The following is a 27652-nucleotide window of genomic DNA, read 5'->3' as shown; positions in this document are numbered from 1 at the left end:
TACTGAAGAGATAAAATCTTGCAACGGACTCAAAACCCAAAAGCTAATTACACCTGGAAGGCACCTCTGAGAAGTAAAAGTTTGAAATGCTAGTAATAATGTTACTTACCACAAGCATTTAATAAACATCAACCCAGGAATTAAAATTTAAAAATACAAAATATAATGACATTTACATAAGATGCAACCACAAACGTTCAGCTCATCAAATTAATAAGGAGGTGGACCAATCTTAAAGCCACCCACCTGGACTTTCTGAAGTGGTAACAATGGAAATAACTGATCAGATGAAAGAGGCTCTAGAAGGAAATAAAATCAGAAATAATTTCTTAGATAACTACAGAGATGGTGATCATAATGAAGCTATCTATAATTGAAGAGGGAGAGTGAAGAGATAAACTTCAATAAAAAAGGAAGAGGACATGCTTAATGACTCTAGAACAGATACACAGAAAAGTAGAGGAATTTAGGGAAATTATGGGAACTATGGGTGTTCAAGATAGGAAAGCAATAGAATCCATAAAACAGATTCAAACAGATACCCAGATTTAAAATGCCATTGAAAGTATAGGTAGCAGAATGAGCCACTGTGAGGACAGAATCTCAGATTTTGGTTAGCAAGCTTGAAAAAATTTTCTTAAAAATAGTAAGGGACCACACGAAATCAATTCAGCATCTGCTAGATGGTACAAAGAATAACATAAGACTAATCAGAGTCAATGAAAAAGCAGGTGATAGTACAAATGACATAAAGAACCTGTTCACAGAAATCATGGTAGAAAATTTCCCTGCAGGGAAAAAGAATTTGACCTACAGATAAATGAGGAATATATAACTCCAATTAGCCATGATAAAAAAAATCTGTTGCAAAGCATATAATTGTATGAAAAAATTCCAGAAATTCAACACAAGTACAATATGTTAAAAACTGTTTGAGAAAAGAAACAAATCACCTATTAAGGAAAGCCCATCAAAACAAAGTATACTTATCACCACAAACACTCAAGAAAAGGAGAGCTTGGAATGAGGAATTTCAAGCCCTAAAAGAGAACAATCTGTAGCCCAGATTGATGTGCCCCACAAAACTATCTTTCAAAATTGATGGAGAAATAAGGTACTTCCATGACAAAAGAACACCTGAGGAAATTCACAAACATCAAACTAGCACTCTGAAATGTTCTAAAGAATATTCTACAAAGAGATATTAAGGATTACAACTCCATAAGCCCCAACCAATTACTACACTAGGCAAGAAAAACAATCATATAGAGGGGAAAAAGAGAGCCAATAAAATGAAAGTAACACAACAAAGGTAAGTCAATAGATATTAAATATAACCATCAATGTTATGGGCTCAATTCACCAATCAAAAGAAACAAAGTAGCGAAATGGATCAGGAAGCAAGATCCAGTAATGTGGTGCATACAAGAAACACATTTAATTTAAAAGAAATTCATAGACCAAAAGTCAAAGGATGGAAAACAATACTCCGTGCAACAAGAACCTGGAGAAAAGGAGGGATAGCTATTCTATTTGAAGATAAAGTGTATTTCAAGCCAATGCTGATTATGAGGGACAAAGAAAGTCACTAAGTTCTTTCAAAGGGGACAATTCAACAAGAAGAGATAGCAATAATAAATATATAAGTACCAAATACCAGTACACCCAACTATATGAAACAAATATTAACAAACATGAAAGATCAAATAAACACTAATACAGTTTTAATGAGGGACCTTATACACCACTGCCACAAATAGAGCAACTACATCAAAAATTAACAATGAAATATTAGAACTGAACCAAACTTTTGAACAAATGGATTTAGTACATGTCTACAAAGCATTCCATCCCATAACATCACAATACACATTATTCTCAGCTGCACATAGGACTTTCTCCAAAAATAGGACATGTAATAGTTCATATAACGTGCTTAAATAAATGCAAAGAAACTGAAATCATCCCATGCATACAATCAGACCATAACACAAATAAATTGGGAATCAATGCCATAAAAACCCATTAGAACCCATTAATTGTATGAAATACAATTCATAAACACATGGAAATTAAATAGCAGCCTCCTAACCAATGGGTTACATATGAAACTAAAGAAGAATTTAAACAATTTCTACAAGCAAATGATAATGCCAGTACAACATACCAGAACTTATGAGATGCAATGAAAGTAGCCTTATGAGGGAAATTTATAGTCTCATATCAGGACTACTCCCAAATTCATTCCAAGAAGCAAGTATTACCCTGATACCAAAACCAGAGAAAAATCCAACTAAAAAACAAAATAAAGGTCAATCTCCCTAAAGAACACAGATATGAAAATCCTCAAGATACTACAAACAGAATACAGAAAATATCAAGAAAATTATACACCATGACCAAATAGGATTCATTCCAGGGATGCACAGATGGTTTGACATATGCAAATAAAGCTGGTGGTGGGGCATGCCTGTAATCCCAGAACTCAGGAGGCTGAGACAGGAGGATCACTGTGAGCTTGAGGCTAGCCTGGGCTGCAAATGAGTTTAAGACCAGCCTGAATTACAGAGTGAGACCCTGTCTCAAAAAGAAAAGAAAACAAAACAAAACAGAAACATATGCAAATCAATAAATGAAATAAGGCATGTTAACAGAGTCAAGAAAAAGCCATATGATCATTTCAATGTATGTAGAAAAAGCATTTGACAAAATCCAACACTCATTCGTGATAAAAGCCCTACAGAAAATTGAAATAAGTGATCTTTATCACAATCTAATAAAAGCCAAACCAACAGCCTACATCATACTAAATGGACAAAAACTGAAAGCTTTCACTCTAAAATTAAGAATATGACAAGGATGTCCACCATCACCACTCTTATTCAATATAGTTCTGGGAACATTAGCTAGAGAAAATTAGACAAAAGAAATAAATAAAAAGATAAGGATTGGAAAGAAAGGAGTTAAAATTATCAGCATAATTTTTTGCAGATTACATGATACTTTACATAGTAGACCCTCAAAATTCCAGCAAACAATTTAATAACTATATTCAGAAGTGTAGCTGGATACAAAATTAACAAGCAAAAATCAATAACCTTTATATACATGAATAATAAACTCACTGAGAAAAAACAGGAAAAAACCACCTTTCATAAGAGCATTTAAAAATGAAATACCTATGAATCAATCTAACAAAGACAGTAACAGACCTCTGCATTGAAAACTACAGTACCCTGAAAAAAAAGGTTGAAGAGGATATCACAAAGTAGAAATGTATCTTTTGTTCTTGAGTAGGAAAAAAACTAACATGGTGAAAATGTCCATACTTGCAAAATGGCTATATCAATTTAAAGCAATCCTAATCAAACTTTCAACAGCATATCTCACGGCATTAGAGAAAACAATCTTAAAATTCACTTGGAACCAGGAAAGACCTAATAGAGTAATGAAGGCAATTCAGGTCAACAAAAGCAAGGCAGTGGGCATCCCAATCCATGGCTTGAAAGTATACTGCAAAGCTACCATACTAAAAGCAGCATAGTACTGGCAAAAAACAAAACCAAAGCAAACCTGAAGACCTATGGGATACTTAGAAGTTGCAGAAACAACTCCAGACATACTTAGCCACACATCTTTGACAAAGGTTCCAAATACTTTCACTGGAAGAAAGACGGCCTCTTTAATAAATGGAGCTGGAAAAACTGGCTTTCCACATGCTGAAGATTAAAACTAGACCCACATCTTTCACCATGCACTAAACTAAAATCAAAATGGATGAAATATCTCAGTATTAAAATAGAAACACTATATCTGCTGGAAGATAGAATTTGTAGAACTCTTGAATGCACTGGTATAGGAAAACACTTTATGAACAAAACCCTGATTGCATAGCAACTATTACAAAAAGTACAACCAGGAGTTCATCACATTAAAAAGCTTTTCACAGCAAGAGAAACCACTACAGAGTGGAGAGACAGCCCACAGTGTGGGAAAAGTATTTTGCCCGCTGTTCCTCAAAGAACTACCGTCTAGAATATATAAGGAACAACAAAAAAGAATCAGACCCCCCCCCAAGTTTAAGGACCCAATGAAAAAAGAGCATTTGAAATGAATAGCTACTGCTCACATGAAGAAGCAGAAATGGCAAACAAATATATTAAAAATGTTCAAAATGGCTGGTCATTTGAAAAATGTAAATTAAAACAACACTGAGATTGCATCTTACTCCACAAAGAATGGCTATTACCAAAAAATCAACCATTAACAAATGCAGACAAGGTTGTGGGGGAGAAGGACACTGTTCTCTACTGTTGGGAGTGTAGACTGGTGCAACCACTGTGGAAATCAGTATGGAGATTCCTCATATAACCAGGACTAGAGTTCTATTCAACCTAGCTATTGCTCTTCTTGGTATCTTCCCAAAAGAATTAAAAGTACCATTCCACAGCAATATATGTGCACCCATGTTTATAGTAGCACAGTTTATAATAGTTAAATTTTGGAAACAGCTCAAATGTTCATTGATTGATAAATGACTAAAAAAGATTTTTTTATACAATGGGCATATTACTCTTCCATAAAGTAGGATAAGTTTAAGACATTTCTGGTTAAATGGTTGTACCTCAAGGACATACTTTTAAGTGAAATAAACGACACACACATATAAACACAACATGGTTTCTTTGGTGTGAGAAGCTGAAAATGTAAACAAGGACCAGAATGGGTAACAGATATTGGGAAATAGGGAGAAAATATTCAAATGGAAAGGGGAGCTAGGAGAGAAGGGGGAAGGAAGTAAGGGTAAAGAAAATGCTGAAAAAAGAAGGAAAAATGGAAACAAAGCTTTTGTAAATAAGGAGGGAAACAGGGATTGAAGGGAAGGTGGGGAATTGGAAAGAAAGGAATCAAGGTGTGTCATAAATAGGTACAAATGTGATTACTGTTTATATCTAAAATGTACCAATAAACAATTAATCAAAAATAAATAAATAAAAGTGTGTTTTTTAAGTGTATGTTAACATTATAGGTTGATGGGCTTATTCTGAGAAGTTGGTGTATGTATTTAACATACGTTAGTTACAACTAGGATCTTGGGTCAGAATTTACAGCCTTGGTATCTGGGTAGCTCAGCAGTAGATCACTGCCTTAAACATTCAAGGCCTTTGGTTCAAGCCCTAAGAGGGGGAAAAAACACAGCTTTAAATAAGAATGCTGCTGGTACATGCCCTAACTCCAGAACTCTGAGAGGCTGAGGCAAGAGAGTTTGAAGTTTGCATCCAGCTCAGGCAACCTAGGGACTTACCAAGACCCTGTCTAAAAATAACAAAAAAATCCGAGAGTGAGTTCAGAGTGAAGGCCCTGGGCTCAGTCCCCAGTACTACATAAATAAATCAGGAGCAACAGCTGTGCAGGGACCCAGCCTGGAGCTGGGGTTTGTCTTCACTGGGGCAAATGGCTGGCGAATTTCATCCACAAACAGTGAGTACATTTGAGGGTTTTCTGTTGTAGCTCTTCTACCTGGCGACTGATAGGAGAGGGCATAGGAGGACTCTGTGTGCCAGGGTGGGTAAGTCCTGGTTTGGTCCTAGTGTGCAGTGTGATGTGACTGTCCTCACATCACATCGCATCATACCTGTGGGCTTCAGGCATGATGGAAATTCACAGGAGGACACTGAGCTCAAGTATCTTCTGGGTCCAGCACTAAAGTCCTGCAGAGAGGCGAGGGTTTGCATTGAGGAGAATCTTAGCTGACTCCCACCTCTGTAGTGGGGCTTCCTCATGCTGTAAAATCCGCCCCCCTCCACCACCACAGCATTTCCTGGCAGAAGCCAAAGTATCACCAAATCCTCTAGCCTCAAAACTTCTTTTGAAGTATTAGTAATTCAAGTGCTCAGCAACTTCTCAAGACCTAATTCTTCTCTCCACACACTGTAGTTCTGCTCTCACATAATAAAGTCCCCAGATACTCATGGTTGCGGGAGAGTATCTAGTTGCGTGCTTGGAGAGGCAGGAATACTCGAGCTGGATGTGAGGGAAGGAGCTCTGGAGAATTTCTCCCATGCCCTGAAAACCACCAGCCTTGAGCTTATGCTTCTGGGACGGCGCTGACTGCACATAGCCAGTTGCTGCCAGAGCGATCTTTCTGAAACACGTCAGAACAGCATTGTGGTACCGTCGCTGTCTCCGCTGGCCACTGCGTTTAGCTCAGCATCCTCCTATCTCTGGGCCTCAGTTTAAAAATGCCAGGATAAGCACAAGCTGCTGCTATTTTAATTGTGTCCTCCTTAATGGACTCAATATTCCTTGAAAGCTATGACACATAGTCTTCAACTGTGTTACCCATGACATCTATTACATCAGAAGTCCGTGGTTGTGAAAACAACACATAAACTGAAAAGGGACTCCCATTTCTCAAATGCCTGCTATAGACAGGCACAATGCAAACCACTTTCCTTACACCATTCACATCTCACCATATTATGTAGGTATTATCATAGTCATTCAATTTACAGACATTCTGTGGTCACGCATTTTTAGCTAGGATGTACAATATCTGTTTGATTCTGTGGCCAGCTGGCCTGGGATTTTGGGCAGGCCTGGTTTCTCTGTTTCTTCTGTGGTCATTCTGAGAAGGCAGATAAGCAGACTGGGCACTCCTCTGTCTGTCCCCTGGGAGAGCCTATTAAAGCCAGGCCACCTTGGCAGATGTGGCTGCTCATGCTCTGTGACTCATTAGACCTCACACACTCTGCTGCTTTCCAAGAGCTGCTGTACACCCACAACTGTCTTTGTGCTGCCCCGAATGCTTCCAGGCAGGCTTCTGCTCCCAGAGATGCCTCAGCACTCACGACTCAGGGGTTTCTGGGGACTTGGTGGTGTCTGACTTGTGGCTGCGCAGCCCACTCTCTGAGTCAGGCTCCCGCCAGCTAGACTTCATTATTACAACTTTCTCCCTTGTGGTAACACTGAATGCTGTTTTCCATCTGCCAGTCCCTAAGCCCTCATCTGCTGTTATGAGAGGAAGCCAGCCCCATTTGTGAGCTCACAGTCAACATCGAGGGGATATCACTGTGCTCCCCTTGCTGCTCTGACACCCACACTACTGAGGTCATCACTGACATTAAAGGGAATGATCCTTCATTGAGGCAAACCACTAGATTCCTGAGATGGACTGTGGCTCCATAAACAGATGCACCTCAGTCTCTTATAATCCTGGGCTCTGAGCAGGGCAAAGAAGGTTAGGATATTAAATCATAGTGCCTTACACTTATATTACACTCAGGGTATGCAAAAATCATTACACCGACCCCACAATGGTACATGGGCAGGGCCAGCAGCGTCCTTCTCACTTGGCACAGGAAAAAACTGAGATTTCAGGGGGAAAGGGATGAGCTTGAAACCTCAGAGCTCATTTATAGGACATTCTTGGTAGAGAAGCTGACCTTTTGTGTTCTCTGCACCTGTATGGTCCTAAAGAATAGAAAGTACTCAATAAAGTGAGTTCACTAACAAAGGATGTGATCAAGGACTTAAATTCAAGCCTTGTCCATCATAGCCTTGTGCTGTGAATTTTACTGCTGCATCACTATGCCTCAAAATCTCCCAGCAACGGGTAAAAATGATCTGAAATCTGGCTGGCTAGGGTCAGCACACCTCACCTGGGATAGCCTGTGACTTTGGGTAGGTTATCTGTCCTCACTGAGCTTTATCACTTGTAGAAGTAAAGCTAACAACAATACCTTAATTCATTGTGTTGTGTTAAATCATAAAATGTGTGTAAAGTGTACAGAGTAACTGGCCATTGTATCTAGACAGTGCTAAATAGATGTCAGACATAGTTGTTATTACTAAAAGAAAGGGAATAGCCCCTATATATCTTTGTAATCCAGACCCATGCCAGTAATTGACACACACATACAAGTGCAAAACCCTAGACATTTTTCTACCAAAAATGAAACCCATGGTGTGACTGGAAACAATTTTTCCTGAGCCTCAATTCTCACTCCTGTAAATTGTGAAAGCTGAACCAGGTAAACCCCACAGTTCCTCCCAGATCTCAACTGTTCCATGAGCGGTTCTTATTGGGGGTTACTGCTCCCTACCAAACATGGGGGTCCTTTACAGTGTCTGAAGGAGAGGTTTTGGTTGTCACAATTTAGGGAGGTGCTATCAGCCTCTATTTGCATAGAGATCTGAGATATAGGGATAAAATATACAGGATATTCCTCCCCAAGGACCGGTCTACCAAAATATCAATATTGTGAGGCTGAGAAACACTGATCTAACTCTGTGCAAATATCTAGAGTTACCTGATTTCATGGGTGAGTGCCTTGTGTCTTTTAGTTTTCCAAGATGCCCCAAGGAGCAGAGTCCCTCAATGCAGCAGAGCGGACAATTGATTGTTCCTTCTGTTGTCACTTTCCACTCTCACCATATTGATCCTGTTGAAGTGGGGAGTCTGGGCCAGGCATCTTTAATTTAAATTTGGAACCATTCCTGCTAATTGTTAAACTTCAAGATGGCTCTGCCAGGGCTAGAGAAAAACATCTCTGTATCTTATATTCACAAAGCCTGACACAAAACCCCTGTACATCATTGGACTGACCCTAGCATAATCCTGATCCCTCTCTCCTGCCGCAGTGCACACCCTCTAGAGAGTAGACCAGACCATACGGTGATGGAGCAGTTGGATTGGGACTGGTAGGCACTGGCCAGCCAGGGGGACCTTGATATTGGTGACAGGCTAGACTCTAGTCTAAGGAATTTCCTGGCTGGTTCACATCAGGAAGTCATAGTCCTGTTTATACCAACTGCAGAGGGTAACTCTGAAGATAGGAGCAATGCATGCCCTAGGCTCATCTGCTGGAGACATCAAACAACCAAAATCATCTTTATCTTCTTGCAAGGATCTTTTTCTTTAACTTTTTACTTTCCCACCCCAAGCCCCAGATACTTGCTTTGGGTTTCCTGGAAAAAGCATAAACAAGAAAGAAGAGACCTGGGGCCCAGTTTAGACTACATCATTTTCTATTTCTTCTTTCTGCTTCAGTTTCTAATCTGTTAACTGAGAATTCACTTGGTAGTCGTGAACAGATAAAGGAAAAGAGGAGAAAACCTTTTGCAAGCCCCTATGACTAATCACTGTCTTCCCGCCTACTCACAGGGAAATGAGCACTGCTTTGCAGGATGTGCCAAATCCCTTCGGCACTCTCTCCTCTCCACAGTGATTCTTTATTATACTCACCCAGCTCTGCAGGGGATCAGCCTCCCTCGTCAGCCGAACTGGGTGGAGAGGGAATGTTGAATGTGTTACTCGGAATGAACAGCTCATGAGGCTAGGCTAATGCCTATGATGGCCCCACAGACAAGGCATCCCTGCCCATGGATCCCTTTTAATATTGTCTCTAGAAAGGGAAGGTCACGCTGATGAAGGATTGGCACCAGAAGACAACTCTTCCAAAGCACTGGGTAGCCAGACACCTGATATTCCTGACATATCGGAACTAGAACAATAGGTACTGGTGCCTGGACCTCTCCTACCTAGCACAGAGAGACATTTAAGAGGCAAGAAGCACACATGAGCTTAGGTACAGAGATAGCATTCTTCCTGATGTCAAAATGTTACTCCTACTAAAATTTCAGGAGGTCGTATTTTTCTAAGTACAGCTAAATACAGATAGGTCAGTAGGGAACAGTGGGGAGAAGACTTCCAAGAAATCACCAAAGAGGTCACACAGTCTTATTGGAAAAGCAATAGGCAGGATTCTCCACTATATACTGTAAGAGTGGAAGATAGGTCATTGTCCAGATGGGGACATCTAAAAAGGTATTTTGTTCTAAAGAAACCAAACCTAAGCACAGATGCAAATCAGCTAACTTTTTCCTGTAAACATGCCACAAAAAACTCCTTCATCTTTGTTGATTATAAAGTAATTAGATCTGTGGACTCTCAGAAGCTGGGAACTTAGGGTGTTATTTATAATTATGAAATTAGTGGAGAAAAAGACAGGCAAAGAGACGCTCCTACGCAAGTGTGCTTTCCAATGTCACTCCTTTTTAGAGCACTGACAGATTGCTGAGTAAGTGAGATCCCTAGAAAGCTCAGAGGATTTGGCTGTCATAGGCAGGTGTGACTTCAAACTTGTGGATGTTTTAGGGAGTTCAAGGACAAAGCTCTATTCCAATCATCACTAAGATGATACTGGTGTGGTATCCTTAATTCTGTTCTGAGGTTCCACATTCTCATAAGCCCTGCTAGGCTGCACACAATACCTTTTCTTTTCCTTTACTGCCCAAGTTCTGCTGGTAAAACCTAGTCTCCAGCATATTAAATTATTTTAATTTCAGTCATTTAACATTCTTTTTAGCTGTTTTCTTTTGGCTCCATCTGGACTTTGGGAAATGAATATTTTTAACGTCCACACATTAAATGCCACTCTGACAGCTGGTCCTCTGGCCTCTGGAAGGACCACTAGCCAAGGAGGTCAGGGAGACCCACAGATCAATGCCTGAGATACTACCCAGGGAGTATTAGCCGTAATGGTTCAAGCTGGACCTACCCAGCTTGATCACTGTGAGTTTTAAGTAGATGTCACAGAGTCTGGAAATTTGCAGTCAGAATCCAAATCACCTTTATAAAATGAATTCTGGACATAGGAAAAGACTTACCCATGCTTCCCTGGTGTGGGTACCAGGAGAATCTCTCTTCCAGCCTCATTGTGGGGCAGCAGCTGGGCGATGTACCTCCCAGAAGGCTGCAGGTGTCTGTGCACGGAGACAGCCAGGGTGCAGTGCTCACTGCTGCTCCTCATCCACGGGCTGAGAATGGTATGTTTGGAGTCTGCGGAGGTGTTGAGGAGGAGGAAGGAGCCTGAAAGTAACAGGAAAAGTGAATCTTCAGATGTGTCGAGCAAGACGACCACCAGCAGACCTGTGGCAGGACTTAAGATACCAACATCATCAAAGTGGGAGGTGCTGGTGGTTTTTCTCACACTCTTTGACACCCCCAGCCCCACTCCTCCTCTCTTAGCTTTCCTTTGGAAACAGTATGCCTGATACAGATAGATGGTGGTTGGGGGCACGGGCTTTCTAATCAGTTAGGTTAAGAATCTGACTTTAGCTTTCCTTCTTACTAGCTCTGTTCTTGAGCCTGAAGTTTTCCATCTGTGAAACAATAAAATCACCTGTTTCAAAGGACTCCTGTTCTTTTGCTTATTAGCTAAGAGATCTAGGTGGGAGCACTAACTTTCTTAGGTTTCAGATTCCTTGTTTATAAAGTGGGCTGAGAAGGGTTGGCTGAATTCAGTAATCTCTCAACATCCATTTCAGCTCTTGGGTTCATGAGTTATGTGAATTTGCAACTGGTCTCCACAAAGAAAGCCCTACAAATCCCTCCTGGTGCCGTGCTTGTAGCCAAGTTGTCCTCTGGGACAAGCCAACTCTGATTCCGGTAGCACAAGTGAAATGACCTACAAGAAACTTACATTCAAGGAGCTTACTGTCAGCATAAAAGCATAGCACCATTTTATGGTTCCAGGCATCCCTCTGATGCATTAATTTTATTTGCTGCATTTCTCCTTGAGGTTTTGGACCAGAAGATACTGCTCTTTTTTCATGGAAACCTATTGCAATGTGATCCTCAACTTCCCAGTTAGAAATCAATTAATAGGTGCTCAGCCTTCTTAGACATCCTCCCATTCCTACACTTAAACACTGTCATTCTATCTACAGATAGCACAGTTTATCAGTTATGCAAATAACTTAGAAGTCTGTGATAAAGAATGATGCAGATTAAAGTTAGAGGTTCCTACCAGGAAAGCACTTTCCACAATGAAGTCACTGAGTCAGGAATTAGAGGTAACTCTCAGGAGATGGATCTATATTTTACCCCTAACTTATAGAAGGGGGAATTTTCTTGTTATGCTAACAGAAAGAAAGACATGGAATTAGTACCATAGAGCCATAATTGGAAAGAAGATCAAATATGATCCTTTTCTAGCAATGATTTATCAAAAGTAGGAGTTTGAAAGTTAAGGCCAAATGCCAGGCTTTGGAATTCTAATCAGTGCTTTTTTTTCTTTGTATCCTCTTCATTATTAACAGTATTTTTTAGCTCAAAATATGATAGGGATGGCTTGTGTCCAGGATATATAGTTCAGACAGCTAAGGAGAAACAGGAACAGCTGAACATTTGACCAAATCCACCTATGCACTCCCTTATTTTTTTCTTCTTGCAAATTCTTTTTACTGGCTGTCTATTTTGAGCAGCCATCCAAGTACAGGCTTTGTTCTGGGGACACAGACATGAACTGCATACATCTCTGGTCTTCAAACAACTCCAAGTCTGGTAGAGTTGAAAAGATACACGTAAGAACTACACCCATAAGTAGAGGTTATAAAGTCATAACATACATGAAGTGCTTTGGGAGACTGCAGGAAGATGACTTTAAATTTGGGTGGGAAGACTCAAAGATACTCTCAAACTAGGTCTTATTAAGGAAGAAAAACAAAGATATGGGAAGACTCAGCACACACAAGTTGATGGAAAGAGGGATAAAGACAAAAAGGTAGATATTGTTGGGCTGCAGAGTGGAATATATAGGAGATTCGGAAATTGGAAAGGGTTAGAATGGCAGATTGTGGGATTGGAACATATAATTCCTGGGTTAAGATTTCCTACTTTAATTTGTGGATAATAGAGAGCTAGACATTTGAGCAGGTGCATGACACCATCAGAATGGGACTTGCAGAAGACTGATCTGATATAGGGAGGGAAGGAGAGAGCCAACCTCATCATTTATCACCACATTTGGACAAGGATGTGACTAAACATGAATTTGATGTCTTAAGTATATGTCTACTGTAACACAGGTGTTACGTTAAAAGCCTTTTGGAATGATTATAGTTTCGAGTTCTAGGCTAGTGTGTATCTACCCAGAGCAGCTGACAATCCTGGAAATATCTCTGGTGATATAGCCTTGTCCCAGACTCTTTGAGGGTATAGTTTGAGGTTAGGATGAATTTACAAATAAGGGGACAATAATTATGTCCTGGTCTGAGGCCTTCCTCTGATGTTCCCAACTTGGTAGAAGATTGAGCTGAAACCAGTGGTGCTCACAGCACACACTGGAACCTCAGAAACCAAGCTGAAGGTGTTGGTGTGTCAGGTCTGTGAGCTCATTTTGCATCACTTGGCCTCCTTCGTAGATGCGGGAACACGTGTAAATTCTGCAACCCGTTATGCAGTATCTCAATAATGGGACTCTTCCAAATTGACTGGAAGGTGGATTACATTTCCAGTTCTAATCTGTGAAATGATGCTTATATGACTTTGATTTTGTGCAACTGGACTATCAAGAAGAGACTGAACTTAAAAGTATTTTCACTCTCAATGAAACTCTATAGTTGAGAGCTATCTTTTCATCAGCAGTGTTTTCTCACAAAAAGGAAAAAAATACATTTCATAACGTCCTTAGGATATTGTCAGTATAAATCTTTTAAAGTCAGTGAAGATAACTCTCTCCTCTCCCTCTTTTCCGGATCCTGTTTATTTTGTGCAGAACAGCTTGGAGCTATGCAGAGCCTCCTGGAGCTCCTTCTAATTAAGAAGGATGGACTAGTGGCACACACACGATTGTGGCCACGGGGGATGGAGAAGCAGATCAAAGTGCCTAGCTCACACAGCGTGGGGATCATGTTTCCCTTAGTACTGCACTATGTTGATGTGTCCAATGATTAAGTATGAAATAGTTATGATTTTTACTCTGGTCACTGATATAGAGATGTGCAAATCCTGTCTCAACTAGCAGAGTGCAAACAATGAGCCAGATACCAAGAATTATAGATCTAGAGACAATCTTTAAACTTAGGCTCTGTTTCTGTGCAGGTACAGATCTTAAATAAATAACATATTTTTGTATTCTCTTCATTTGCTCAAATTTAACATGGGAACAGCATATTTTATATGGCTGTTGTGAAAGTTAAATTAAATAACATGAACCAAGTGGTCAAGACAGTGTACACAGTAGATACGAGACAAATATTAGTGGCTCAGTCTGGAACTTCTTTGATCTAACACTAACCTTGGAGTCAGACTGGCTGGATTTCAGTCCTACCTCTGCCACTCCCCGGCTTCTTTTGTTTATAAAATGAAAAGCTGGATAGAATCTCTCTAAGGATTCGTACAGTTCCACACTGTCAGTAATTGTATCTGCCTGGCTGGGGTATTATCTACAGGAACAAAGTTAAGTCCCCAAGATCTCAAGTCTTGAACGTTTCTTCTCCTAACTCACCTCTCTGAGGGCCGTGTACCAACAGTTTCAATCTGTTGGCCAAATATACCATGAACTTGATCTGCTGAATTGCACACTATGATTCTCTGCCCTGCCTTTGTCTTTCTTCATTTACAAAAACAAAGTTATATATATGTATACATGTCAAAAAATCAAATAGTGCACAACAGCTTATAATAACAATTTTTAGAAAGCCATTTCCAAACCCTGTTCCTTCTCACCATAATCCTACACCCAGAAAAGACCATTTCTAAGAACATCTAATTTTTGAAGTGGTTATTGTCATAATTCTAAATATTATAATCACAGTGTTATTCGTGGGTATAACTGTAAACTTTTTATACTGACAGTACAATAAGAAAAATACTACTACCCCTTGTAATTCTGAGTTTTAAAACCTTCTTCAGTTGTAAATCAGCTTTACTTCTTTATTGCTTACCTTTTCAAACTCACATGAGACATTTACTGCTCGTTCTGTAAGCTTCAGACAGCACTGCCTGAACCTTCACTATAAGATGGGCTATTCGTGGTCCTGCCCTTCCCTGTGCTTGTCCTCTGCCACATCCAGCCTCCCGAGTCAGCGGTACTTTCTCTTTACCTTGTCAAGGTTGTAAAAGAATTATTAAGGCTTTTGTGTTCTGTTTACAGGTTGATGCTAAACATTGAAAATCAATAAACAGACCTTTTATACTGATGAGTATATATATTTTTCACTGCAGTGAATAAGGGTTATATTTATACTCTTCTCTATAGGTCCAACAATACATCTCACTCCAAGGAGAATGTTTCTAGGATCAGTAGGATCCTCTCTCTCTGGCTCTCTTTCTGTCTCTCTCCTCTCTCTCTCTCTCTCTCTCTCTCTCTCTCTCTCTCTGTCTCTCTGTCTCTGTCTCTCTCTCTCTCTGTCTTTCTCTTTCTTCCTCCTCCCCTTGTCAAAATTGTGGTAATTTTAATTTGCCTTGTATTTGAATCAGGATTTTTTAATACAGTATGCCCTCCAGCATTTTTAATTGCTTTCTCCTTTCATTTATTTTATGTCTTCTTTACTGTATCACTAACAGCTCTATATACTCCTTAAAAGTCATTCTTCTTGAAGATACTGTTTTCCTCTTCTAATTTATACCAGTTAATTTCTAGGTTCCTAGCAGAGTTATTATTCTTTTCACTGAGACTCGTGCTAACCCCACCATCCTCAGGAAATTTCCTCAGAGGGAAATTTCTTTGTGTATTTTTGAATAACTGACATAATTGCATTTTACCTGGCTGGTCTCTCTATTATTCCTATCTTGGAAAATTTGCCTTGGAAACATGAAGGCTTAGCGTCACAGTTTTCTAGTAGCAGCGTTACTGAGGAAAAGTCTGACGCTGGTTTTAGCCGCAGTTTCCTTGTAGTGGGTCTCTTTGGGAGTTTTCAGAATCTTCCTTTAATTCTGAAGTTCTAAAATGTCCATACAGTGTATCTTAGATCTGCGCAAGAATTCATTGCTAGCATCCAATGGACTCTTTCAATCAGAAAACACATCTTTTTCATCTCTGGCAAACCTTATTCTATTAGTTCTCAGATAACTTATTTCCCTCATATTCTAGTCTCTAATCTTTCTGAAGAGATGTATTTGTCAAGATAACTTCTATTAACTGATTTTTTAGTCTATTTTTCTTTCCCCTGTTGCCATGTTACTCATATGTTGAGTGGGTCTGGATCAGCCTCTTAATTTAAACAGGGAGGTTGACAGGAAGCAAGTGTACAAGTTCTTGCTTTTATGGCAGAACGTGCGGGGGGCGAGTGTCGGGGCAGGCTCTCTTGCAGTTGCCTGATTCCCAGAGAAGGACATGTCATGCTGAGCATGCAGGAAGCCCCTGCAGCCCTAACTGCTCCACGCCATGTGAACCTTTAGAGGAGAGCTCCTCTTTTCTTCATTCTATGGGCAACATACTGCTACATTTTGCTCTGGGAAAAATAAAAATGAAAAAGGGCTAGAGGCCATCTGGGTTGACCACAGAGAGTGTCTCGTTTTCCCTCCTTACCCACACCCTTCGTTCCAGGGGAGCCTTGCCTGAGCTCGCAGCAGACGGCCTCCCTCTTCTGTTCTGCACCCCTTGCATTTCTGAGCTATCTCTGCTTTATATCCTCCATGGACATCTTCTATTCTGTCACCTTTTGAGCTCACGCAATCATTCATGGCTTCTCTCCTGTCCTAGTTGCTGTTCAGAGTTGATTCCTCCACAGAATTCTTTAATACCACTTTAATAGGATCTCAGGAGAGAATGAGACAATGCATGCACAATCTATCTTTCTGAACCAGAAACCTCATAATCATATTATTTGAGTGAGAACATGAATAAACAAATGGAGATGTGGATGAATTTCCAACTCAATCAATCAGATATGATTCTGGCATCACTGGCTAATTGTCCTTATTGCAACAAACTATTAAATCATTTTTATAAGCTATTAGTCATTCAGTTGATCATGATTTCATTCATGGTAGATGGGAACTAACACACCGCAAGGGCTTAATGGGTGGGAAAGTAGACAGAAGTGCAGTGTCATGCCCTGCATGGCACACTGACACATGCCCCTAGGCACAGCATCACGGAATAATTAGTGCCACATCCCAGAGTATTTTCCACAGAATGCCAGGCCTGTAAAGTACTAGCATAGGTATTATGAAAAAGCTCTGAGATCAAAGGTTTTTGAGGATTACCAAGTTCAACAAAGCTAAACAGGCACTTTTGCTGAAGGACTTCTCAGAGTCTTAAAATGTCAATAAGAGTTATGAGTCTTCGGGGGGTGGAATATAAAATGAACCAGTGCCCAAACTCCTTTGAGTATAGAACCTTTTGGCCATTGGATATAACATACTCTGGAACATGATGCTTTCCAAACACTCTTCAGATCTACTTTTGCTCCTGAAAATATTTGTAAAAAGCAAGAAAAAAATAATCATACGTGGGGATGGTGAAGACCAGCAGAGAGGAATAATATACCTATATCTATATCTATAAATCTGTATATCTTCACATATATGGTAGGTCCTTATCTATATCACCTGTTATATCATCTGTGCTTATCTGACTTTCAAACTCTTCTCTCATTAAGACCCAAGCTCCGTGTTGCAGAATCATGTTCTTGGAGAGATTTCTTTGAATTACTGCACTGGTCTGTCTACCTGGGGAGACTTAAAAATGCTACAATCCATATCTGACACTGAAAATATCTTAGGTAAAGATAAATGTCGTGGTCACATAACGGAATCACTTTTTGTACAGGGAAGAAAGCAACCCATGAGGAAGTTCAGGACTTGCCTGAGGCCACACTGCATATTAGTGGCTGATTTGGGATTTGAGATTCCTCATCCAGGAAAATATGTGTATCTGCTCATCTATGAGAGAAATCTATCACGATGCTTTCAGTCAAATGGCCTGTGGTTTGGACCCCACTTCTGCTCAGAGATCATTATCCATTCTCTGGACTCTCACAAGGCTGAAGACCAGGCATGGCAGCTGGCCTCAAGTCTACTATTCAGTTGCTCCCAGATACAATCCTAGTCAGGTGGGGCCAGATAGATGAGTCTTTCTTTTGAAATCACTCTCAGGGACCCACAATAACTGCTCTGCATTTGAGTCTCTTCTCTGTTCATGTGGCCTTATGAATTGGCCAAACCAAGATAGAATAATCAAAGAGTCTCCTTATTGGTTATTTCTCAAATTCAAACTCTACTACCCTGTGTAGTCGCAACTCAAGTTTTAAATTTACAGCAGAATTTGAAATTTAGAAGGAGAGATTTAAAATTGATTCTAAATTGAAATTTAGAAGGTGAGATTATCTTCACTGGCATGCTTGTGCCAATAGGATAAGAGAAATATGGAATATCAATAATTCAGAGGCCTTGGGAAGTCGTTTAGTCCAACCTTTCACCTTACAGGTAAGGAAACTTAGTCTGGTGGGGAGAAGGAATGTGCTTGGCTTCCACAGTGAGAAGCTGAGCTCTGTTAGGGCTGGGCTCCTGTGAATTACGACTTTAACACCCTATATTCATGTGAAATATTTGGAATTAGCTCGGTTACCTTCTACCACAAGGACTTAAGTGTATTGCTCTTCTTCACCTTCATTTGGAAGCATTTTGAAGCGAAATGACATCAGTTTCTGAGAGCAAACGATTAGACAAAGCAAGCGTGTTGCTTAGAGGAGGGAAGGGAAGTAAAGAGAATTTTCTTGATAGTGACATTAATCTTAATACAATGAATTCTGTTGTGGCCTAGAAGTATTGCTATGTTTTCACATTTAGTGAACTTCTATAAAACCAAGATGCAAAATAACTTTTTAGGTTCAAGTTAGCTATGGCAACAGTTCCCTAGAAGTGGTAAGGTATATTTATACTTCTGTGTATAGTCATAAATGTATTTTCAAGTTTGTATATATGTAGATGGGTGTATATACATGTATACTCATACACATGTGCACACATGTATACAGATATATATAAAAGTATGTTTTATATGCCCCTTTTATAGCTCACCCTGTTATAAAGAATAAACCCTTTTTAATGGAGGCGCATACATTTTTTTAAAGCAGCAGATTTTGATTTAGGAAATAGAGGGAAAGTCAATAATCTCTACATACTGGGTAAGTGTCCTGGGATATCAGAAAAAAGATAATAAAAAGCAAAGCAGATAAATAGGAGGAAACCGAAGTTAAAGTGCTGAGAAGCCTTTTTTCCCCTAACAGCTCATTTTGGTAATCCTCAAGGAGAATGGAAATGTACTTGATCTGAGGAGAGGGAGAAAAGAGAACCAAATGAAAATGAAACAATTGATTTAATTCAGTCAGAAACAGGACGAAAGGGAGATAAAAAGATCTGTGGTAGGAGAATAAGGAAGGGAGGGAGAGAGGGGACAAAATGTCTTCCATGGAACAAAATCCACTTTTGAGAGAAGGGGTCACAAGATTGAATTTTCCCTTTTCCACATAGAGTCTTGGCTTTGGAATCAGATTGCTCAATTTTTGCTTAAGTCCTTGATGCCAGAGTATAAAACTCTTTCATGTTAGTTGTTAAAAGTTTCACTAAGACATAGAAGGCTTTAGTGCTTCTTCAGGCATTTCATTGATTTTTTTAATTAAAAATTTAAAAAAATTTTTTCATTCATTTCCTTGTAGGAGTCTTACAGAATCCCAGACTCAGAAGAACAAGTTCTGATGTCCCACACACTACGGCTCTTAGACACCCCACTGCTCAGGAAGGAGCAAGACCTGTCACAGTTGCCCAGATGTCCTGAGTTGATTCAAAGCAGTTACATTTCATGGTCATTTGGACTTTGGAAGAGAACAGAAAGTCCATGGTACCAGATCCGATAAATAAACTGGATGAGGACATGCCGTAAGGTTTTGATGAGCTTGCCTTTCCATTGGATGGCACTTTTGACAGCAGAATTCACCACCCCATTTGACCACGCCTCCCATAATACAGGACTTCCAGACCTGCTTCAGCAAGTGGCAAGAACAACAGAACAAATGTATTTGAGGTGAGGGTTAGCATGCTGAGGGGATTAATAATGGCAATGTGTCTTTCACTGTAATAAAGTTTAAAAAGTTTAAACTATTTAATTGAACCATACTTCATAAGTTTCCCAGCCCCCATAAAATCTGTACATAGCAGCTACAACTTCTTATTAAACACAATTGAATTTTTTACTCCCTAGTTTTAAAACTCTTCAATGAAAAAAAAAACCCTCTTCAATGGCTTCCCACAGACCACAGATTATAATCTAAATGCTTACTATGATCAGCTAGAAATGTCAGAGGGAAACTGACAAGTAGTTTCCATAGTTTGGCTCATCCAGGTCCTAGACTGACATCCTCCTTTCCTACTTTTCTCTTTTATTGAGAATAGAAGTTTAAAAAAAATGCTTTGATGATCTGTGGACTACGGGGGAAGAGAACAAGAAGTTACCAAGAAGAAACCCTACCTGTGAACCAGAGGGGGCGACAGCCAGACCCCAGCAGCCTCTGGTGCATGGGTTGGGAAACAAGAAGAGGCCCCCACTACACCGCAAGCAATCAGCTGATTTGGAGACACACAGGCTGTGATGATAGCTATTGAGGTAAAATACAATTTAATGCTTGTAGTGTTTAGTGTTTCATTGACTTAGCATGTCTAATGCCAGTAGTCTGATCATCTATTCAGAGGATAACAGTATGCAATGTAGCATCTCTGGAGGAATCTCCTTCTGAAGGTGGTAGCCAATGTTAATTCCCTATCATCTTGTTTTGAAGCTCTGTATCATTTTCATTGTTTTGTTGGATTGGGTTTTATTCTGTTTTGTTTTGTTTGATTTTGTTATATCTGATGGCATGGACAGCTATTTCAAAGATAGTAAGTTATAATATGGTAGCCATTTTGGATTTACTATTGTCTTGTTTTGAAGTCCTTTATTGCATTCATTGTTATGTTCTTACTGGTTCTATTCTCTTGTTTTGTTTAATTTTTACTACATCTGAAGGTATCTGCAGCTATTTTGAGGACAATAAGAGGCATTATGGCAGCCATTATTGATTTCCTATTATCTTGTTCTGAAATCCTGTGTCACTTATACTGGTTTGTTTTGATTGGCTTTATTCCGTTTTATTTTGCTTGAGTTTATTCTCTTTAAAATAAAAAAATTAAATGCTTTGATTTAACCAGCTTTCCTTGCAGATTACCATGTGATGCAGTTCACAGCAGTCAAATACAACCAGAATTGTACTCATATTATTGTAAGATTCAGCAAATAAAAATATATCTGTTCAGTGTGAATGTTAGATAAATAACTTTTAGTAAAAGGATGTCTAATATTCTATGGAGCAGTGTTCCTTCAACTGAGAAAATCACTTGTTGTTTATTTGATATTCATATTTAACTGGACATCCTATGTTTTATGTGGTAACCTTCTGTGCTAGAGATTTTTGAGAAAGACTGTTTTCTTCTTTCTTCTTCTCCAAGCCTGGAACATAGACATAATGTCTGGAGGTGTGGTCGCTATCTTGAGACCCTGAAGTGATAGGTATAATCACATGGACTAGAAACACGTAAGAGCTGAATCACTTCAGTGCTGAAGTACTTCTCTCTTGCTGTAGGAGAACAAACATTTGTGATACTTATCCAGCTAAGACCATGGGGAGAGGGCTTCTCTGTTTTCTACTTGTTGATCAGTACAGGCATCTTGTTGTTTTGGGTGAGCTGACTGGTACCTAGCATAACACTAAGATCAGTGTTGCATCCATAAACATTTGCCAAATGGATAAAGAAATGTAACAAAAATTAGGTAATTCATTTATGTCCTATAACATATCTAAAATAGTGCCAAACTTCTTATTTATACTGGGAAGCATGATTATCCTCCTTTGAGTATTGACTACAGTAAGGTTATGATTTATAACATAAAATAAATCAATTTTTAAACCGCCTGGAAATTTGGACTTTTAAGATCAGTGTTTTTCAAATGGTAGTTTGTAACCCATTAGTGGGCCATGAAATCAATTTAGTGAGTCATGATCAGCATTAAATAAAAAGGAGAAGGAGGAGGAGGTGATTAGCAGAAGAAATAGATGAAATTTTAAGATCTACAATAATTCTTTGGGGATGTGTGAACAAACACACACTCACAGAAGCATATGCATTTTGTGTTGTTATGAAAAATATATTCTTTACTGTGGAGCACTTTAAAGACATATTGAAAGCCAATGTCAAAATGAGTATTCTTCAAATTTCAAGGTCCATATGTAGGAATTATACTGGCTTAGTACTGATCTCTACCACTCAGTAGCTGAGCAACGTTGGAAAGAGACGTGATGCATTTGGAGAATATTCCATGATTTACAAAACTGTTTCATACAAACAATCTTACAACAACTCAGTGAAATGAACCCGTGCTTCCCCTGCTCCGCCCCCATGGGAACTACAGCAGGGCCCAGCCACATGAGGCTGCTTAATATCTGAAACTCAGCTGATGAAAACAAGGAACTGAATTCTTTATTTTATTCAATTTTAGGTAATCTACATTTAAAAATGGATACTTGATTCAATTATTTGAAAAAACATGTTTGGAACTCAGTATGTGAATTTAATTTTTCAAATATAAATTTTATGAAATATTGATCAAGTATTTTGGAGGAAAATTAAGATTCCAATTTGAAATACGTTGTCAATATAAAGTATATACTAGATTTCAAAGATTTAGGACAAAAAAGAGTACACAGTATTTTATTAGCAATTTTTACATTGATTACACATCAAAATGATAGTAGATATATTGAATTAAACAAAAATATCAAAAAAGAGTAAGTTCACCTGTTCTTTTTGCTTCTGTAATATGGTTTCTAGAAAATTCAAAATAAAATTCTGGCTCATATTATATTTCTATCAGACAGAATCGCTTTGGGATTAACTATCTTGCCCTAAGCCACTGAAAAAGCAAGCAGTATCACCATCATCACAATCCAGGTCACCTGACTGCAAATCCTTGACTCTTCCCAATAAAATACAATTCACATCTACCTAGATTCACATCTACCTAGATTCACATCTAGATCTCACTGTATCTTTAAAACAATGAGGGTGGGTGTGGTGGCGAGCACACCTGTGAGCCCAGCACTCTGGAGACTGAGCCAAGTATGAGACCAGTCTGGGCGACGCGGTGAGTTCAAAGCCAGCCTGGCCTACATAGTTAAGTGAATCTGGATGATCATGTCAAGCATGGCTGACATGTACCAAGTACCACCGTGTCCCGGACACTGTGTTAACATTTTACAAGTTTAAGGCATTTGATTACTAGGCCCACTTTTTAGGTGGGAGAAGAAAAACACTGAGGCTTGGAAATAATTCACTTGCCTGTCAGGTCAAGGTGGTCCCAAGGGGCTCTGAGCCTGAGAGGTCCTGGCAGCTGAGTGACAGTTCAGACTCTCCCTAGACTGTGGTCCTTGGGAAGAGTGGCCCGTGGGAGGCAGCATGCAGCTGTGTCTCCGGAGTCCTGCTGGATTCATTTCCTCTGGGAAACAGGGGTGGCCTGACCTTGGTGCTGATTCCAACACTGTGTGCAGAAATCTAAGCTCCACTGTCTTCAGATATATAAATAAAGCTCAGGAAGATAGCTTTGCAGCGGGAAAGTTTTTCAACCAGAACATGAAAATATGGGCTTCATTACCATCAGTACTTATTTAAATATCTACTTGTGATGTGAAACTAAATTTCTATCAGTCTTACAATAGAGGGACAAATCACACTTTCACAGAAAAATGATTCTGTTTTAGTTATAAACATTGTTTATACTCATGAAATAGAATTTAGGAAAAAAAATGAAAGTAAAATTATAGTACTAATAATCAAACTTTCTATTTCATTTGATCTTTTGTTTCTCCCTATCCATTAGCTTTTTAAAATTTATAATTCTGCTAAGCATACTTTCTCTTTTCCTTTCAACTCTGAATCATAAGCATTTGCTATGTTTTTATGCCTGACTTGCAAACATATTCATAAATACTCATAATATTCCAATAAGTAGACATCACATGTAAGCTATTTAGTCTAGATAATTACATTATTTCCAATTTTTGCTACTGCAGATAAGTTCTCCTGTGTCTGTGAATATTTTATTAATTCTAAAGGCTTAGTTTTACTCACGTGAAAAAACTATTAGGGACTGTGTTTATATTTACGATCTAATTTAACTCTTAATAATCTATGGATTTGAGATTGTTATCATCTTCTTTGTAATTTAACTCTTAATAATTTGTAGGTTTGAGATTATTATCATCATCTTTGTACCAGGGAAACAAGACTAAGGGTTAGGTGATTTCTCAAGACCACACAGCTAGTGAAAGAATCTAGGCTCACACCTGGGCATCTGTCTTCAGAGCTGACACCCTGACCACCATGCTCCATAAATACCTATGGTGTTCATGGTCTTCCATTAGAAAAGGCAATTGCAGTGCAGTATGGGTGGTGTTCCAGGTTTAACAAAATATAAAAACAACAAACTTGCCTATGGAAAAGATAACACTTGAAGAAATTCACCAAATATGCCAAATTAATCATTCTTGGTGGTAGAATTTTTACAAAAATATTTTCTGAAGTTTCATAGATATTTCTTATTTTAAAATCTTTTTTCATAGTGATAATATAAACAGAAGCTTACCATTTTAACTATTGTAAATGTGCAATCTGGTAGTAATTATTATATTCATAATTGTGTGCCACAACCATAATAATACAATTGTACAATAGGATACATCATCCTCAAAAAATTTCTTCCACCCATTAAATAACAGCTCCTTTTAATCCTTCCTCCAGTGTCTGCTAACATCTATTGTATTTTCTGTTTTTCTGAGTTTGTCTATTCCGGATTATCTGGTACAGGTGGAATCTTATAATATTTGATCTTTTGTGCCTGGCTTATTTCACTTGGCATATTTTCAAGATTCACTCATTTTACAGTGTGTATCAGAATTTAATTTTTTAAAGACTAAATACTACTATTCTAGGGTATGAAAATATCATTATTTTGTTCATTCATATTTTGGTGGACAGCTAGGTTGTTTTACCTTTTGACTGCTGTGAAAATCGTTGCTGTTAACCTCTGTATACACGTGTGTTTGAGTCTCTCCTTTCAATACTTTTGAGTCCATACCCAGGTGTGGAATCGCTGGGTCATATGGTAACTCTGTATTTAATGAAGAACTGCCAAGATGTTTTCCATAGCAGCTTTATCATTTTACCTTCCACGAGCAACGTATAAGAATCCTGGTTTCTCAGTGCTTCTGGTTTCCCTGGAAACACTGACCAGCTTACTTTATTTAAAAATGAAAGTCATCTTACTGGGTGTAAAGTTGTACCCTTGTGGTTTTGACATGCATTTCCCTAATGCTCCAATGTCTTGCTTGTGTTCCATGGCCATTTGTGTATCTTTATTATTGACTTATCTGATCAAAACTTTTGTCCAGCTTTAAATTGGGTTGCTTATTTACCTGTTATTAATTTTTTTAAGAACTGGAGATTAATCCAGTGCCTTGGTACTGAGCTACCTCATCAGCCCTTTTTATTTTTTAACTTTTGAGACAGGATCTCACTAAGTTACCCAGACTGGTCTTGAACTTATGATCCTCCTGTCTCAGCTTCTCAGAGTGCTGAGATTAGCAAATTAGAAAAGCAAAGCACAATGACTTTTATGTATGATTTTTAAACACACATGTGTGACTGTGTCCATGTTCTGCTTTTATATTTCAGACCGTCTCTGGGATAAAGTTCATTCTACCAGAGCATGGGCTGGCCTGGGCTCCCTCTCCAGACCCCTATTTGGTTTCTCTACCTTCCATCTGATTCTGCAGCCACTCTTGGTGTTTCCAAACTTCATCATGCCATACTTTTTGCAGACACTCTGCAATTGCCCAGGCTATACCTCATACAGAGAACGCCTTCCCTTCTTCATTTCCCTCTCATTGCCCTTCTTCATCCACCTAGATTTTAATCTACCCTTAAATTCAGCCCAGTGTCATGTTTTCAGATAGACCTTCTGTTGTTGTTTGAAGGCACCTGATCCTAAAGTCCTATTGAGGTTCAATCTCCATTGTAGTGGTGTTAAGAAATGGAGGCTTTAGAAAGAGATTCAGCCATTTACAAGCTAGTGCCTTATAGAAGGGATAGAGGGAACTAGCTTAGGGTCCTCTTGTTCTCCCACTCTTTTTGTCACGTGGGGATGGACCAACAAGGAGCCATCTTAAAACAGAGAGGAGCCCTCTCCATATCTTGACTCCATCGGAACCTTGGACTTCCCATTCTCCCTAACTGTGAGACATTTGTTTCTACCACTTAGCAATTCCTGGGCCTCAGGTATTTTGTTGTAATAGCACAAATAGACTCAGACAGCTTTTAAACCCTTCGTGCTGAGCTATAGCCTTAATCACTCAGTCACCACATGCTGTGGATGCCTCAGATTTACCTGCATAAATAACGGACGGACCCCTTGTCTTCCCCAAGGGCCGTGCCTGTGCGCTGAGAGGAGGTGTCAGCCTTTCTTTGCACAGGCTGAAGGTCTAATGCATGGAAAGAGTTCAGTACTGCTCAGCAGAACCGAATCTTCCTGTAACTACCGAATTGCTTATCAACAGGGCTTCCCATTTCGAGTTTCAGTAATTCACGGTAATACCTGTTTCACAGAACCCTCATCGGAACTTGGAATTATAATATTTGTTGTTTCTCTTTGCATGTCTTTAATTACTAGCGAGGTTGAGTCATTTCCCATATGTTCTTTAATTGGTTCTTTCTCCTCTGTTGTGAGTCATCTGTTCAGCTCTTTTATTTAGTTATCTATTGACGGCACAGTGTTTTCCCCACTGATTTGTAAGAACTTCATTAAAAACCGGGCTATTAACACTTTAACTATTGTACTTGCCAAATAAATACTCCCACTTGTTCTCTGTCATTTCCTTTAAAGTAAATAATTTGAACAATTCTATACTATCAAATCTTGTATATAAAGTTTACCAATTTACCTTTTTATATGTATGAACTCGAGTGCTCTACAGCGACTTTCCAAAGTATTACTTTCAATGGTATTTGATAAAAATAATCACATTAACTGGAATCCATGCTTTGTGAGGTTTTGGCTGCAAAATTTTAAGCATAATTATATTCATGGAAGTCATTAAGTAAAAAAACAAAGAAAAAAAGGAAAACCAAAGTGAAATGTCACTATGTTTATACTGTAAACTGAAAGTTCTTTAGGACTTCCTTAGTTAGTAGAGCTAGGGAGAGCAAAAAACTTTCACATGAGATCCAAATTGAAAAACAATAGTTAGGGCCAAAGGATAAGAAAGTTTAGCAAACAACTTGCAAATTAACAGCTCTTAGAGCACACTGCTCAGAGATGGGTTTTCACTGACCCATGTCTGACTGGGCACTGGCTTTTAAATCTGGAATGCTCATCAATGTTTAAAGAATAGAAATCTGAGCTGAGCATGTCACTGAGTGGTAAACTGCTTGCCTCGCATCTACAAGGCCCTGGGTTCAGTACCAGCACGCAACATCTAGGAGAAAAGCTAAAGGACAATCTCCCCTCATTGGGCGTAGCTTTCTGGTGGGCCGTAACTGACTGCCTGTGAGTATCTCCTACACTATCTCAGGGCCATGTCTCTCCAGTTCCTTGAAGTCCTCACCATTCTCAAGAATACCTGTCCACTGATGAGGGTGAGAATCAGCAGTTACTCATCATCTTACTGCTGGTCTACTTGACTGCTTTATTTTACCCTCTAGGCTTCTGCGGGCATTGGAGTTTGGGGATACTGAGATACGGTGCTGAAAAGTGCTGGGCAATCTCACCAAGTATGG

The 27652-nt window shown here is 39.1% G+C and overlaps 1 protein-coding gene across 1 annotated transcript in view; it reads right to left on the bottom strand.

The window, feature by feature from the left end:
* The window catches only part of Alk (ALK receptor tyrosine kinase), a 715373-nt gene that overhangs the window by 327598 nt on the left and 360123 nt on the right, over nucleotides 1-27652 (bottom strand). The window contains exon 4 of the mRNA XM_063230372.1: nucleotides 10672-10873. Coding sequence (XP_063086442.1) covers nucleotides 10672-10873 — 202 coding nt within the window. The remainder of the gene's footprint in view (nucleotides 1-10671; nucleotides 10874-27652) is intronic.

Source organism: Cavia porcellus, unplaced genomic scaffold, assembly GCF_034190915.1.
Source record: "Cavia porcellus strain 051 isolate PalLab524CR breed Dunkin Hartley unplaced genomic scaffold, mCavPor4.1 scaffold_1, whole genome shotgun sequence".
Classification (NCBI taxonomy): domain Eukaryota; kingdom Metazoa; phylum Chordata; class Mammalia; order Rodentia; family Caviidae; genus Cavia; species Cavia porcellus.
Note: the sequence above shows the minus strand (reverse complement) of the source record. Positions and strands in the feature narration are given on the sequence as shown.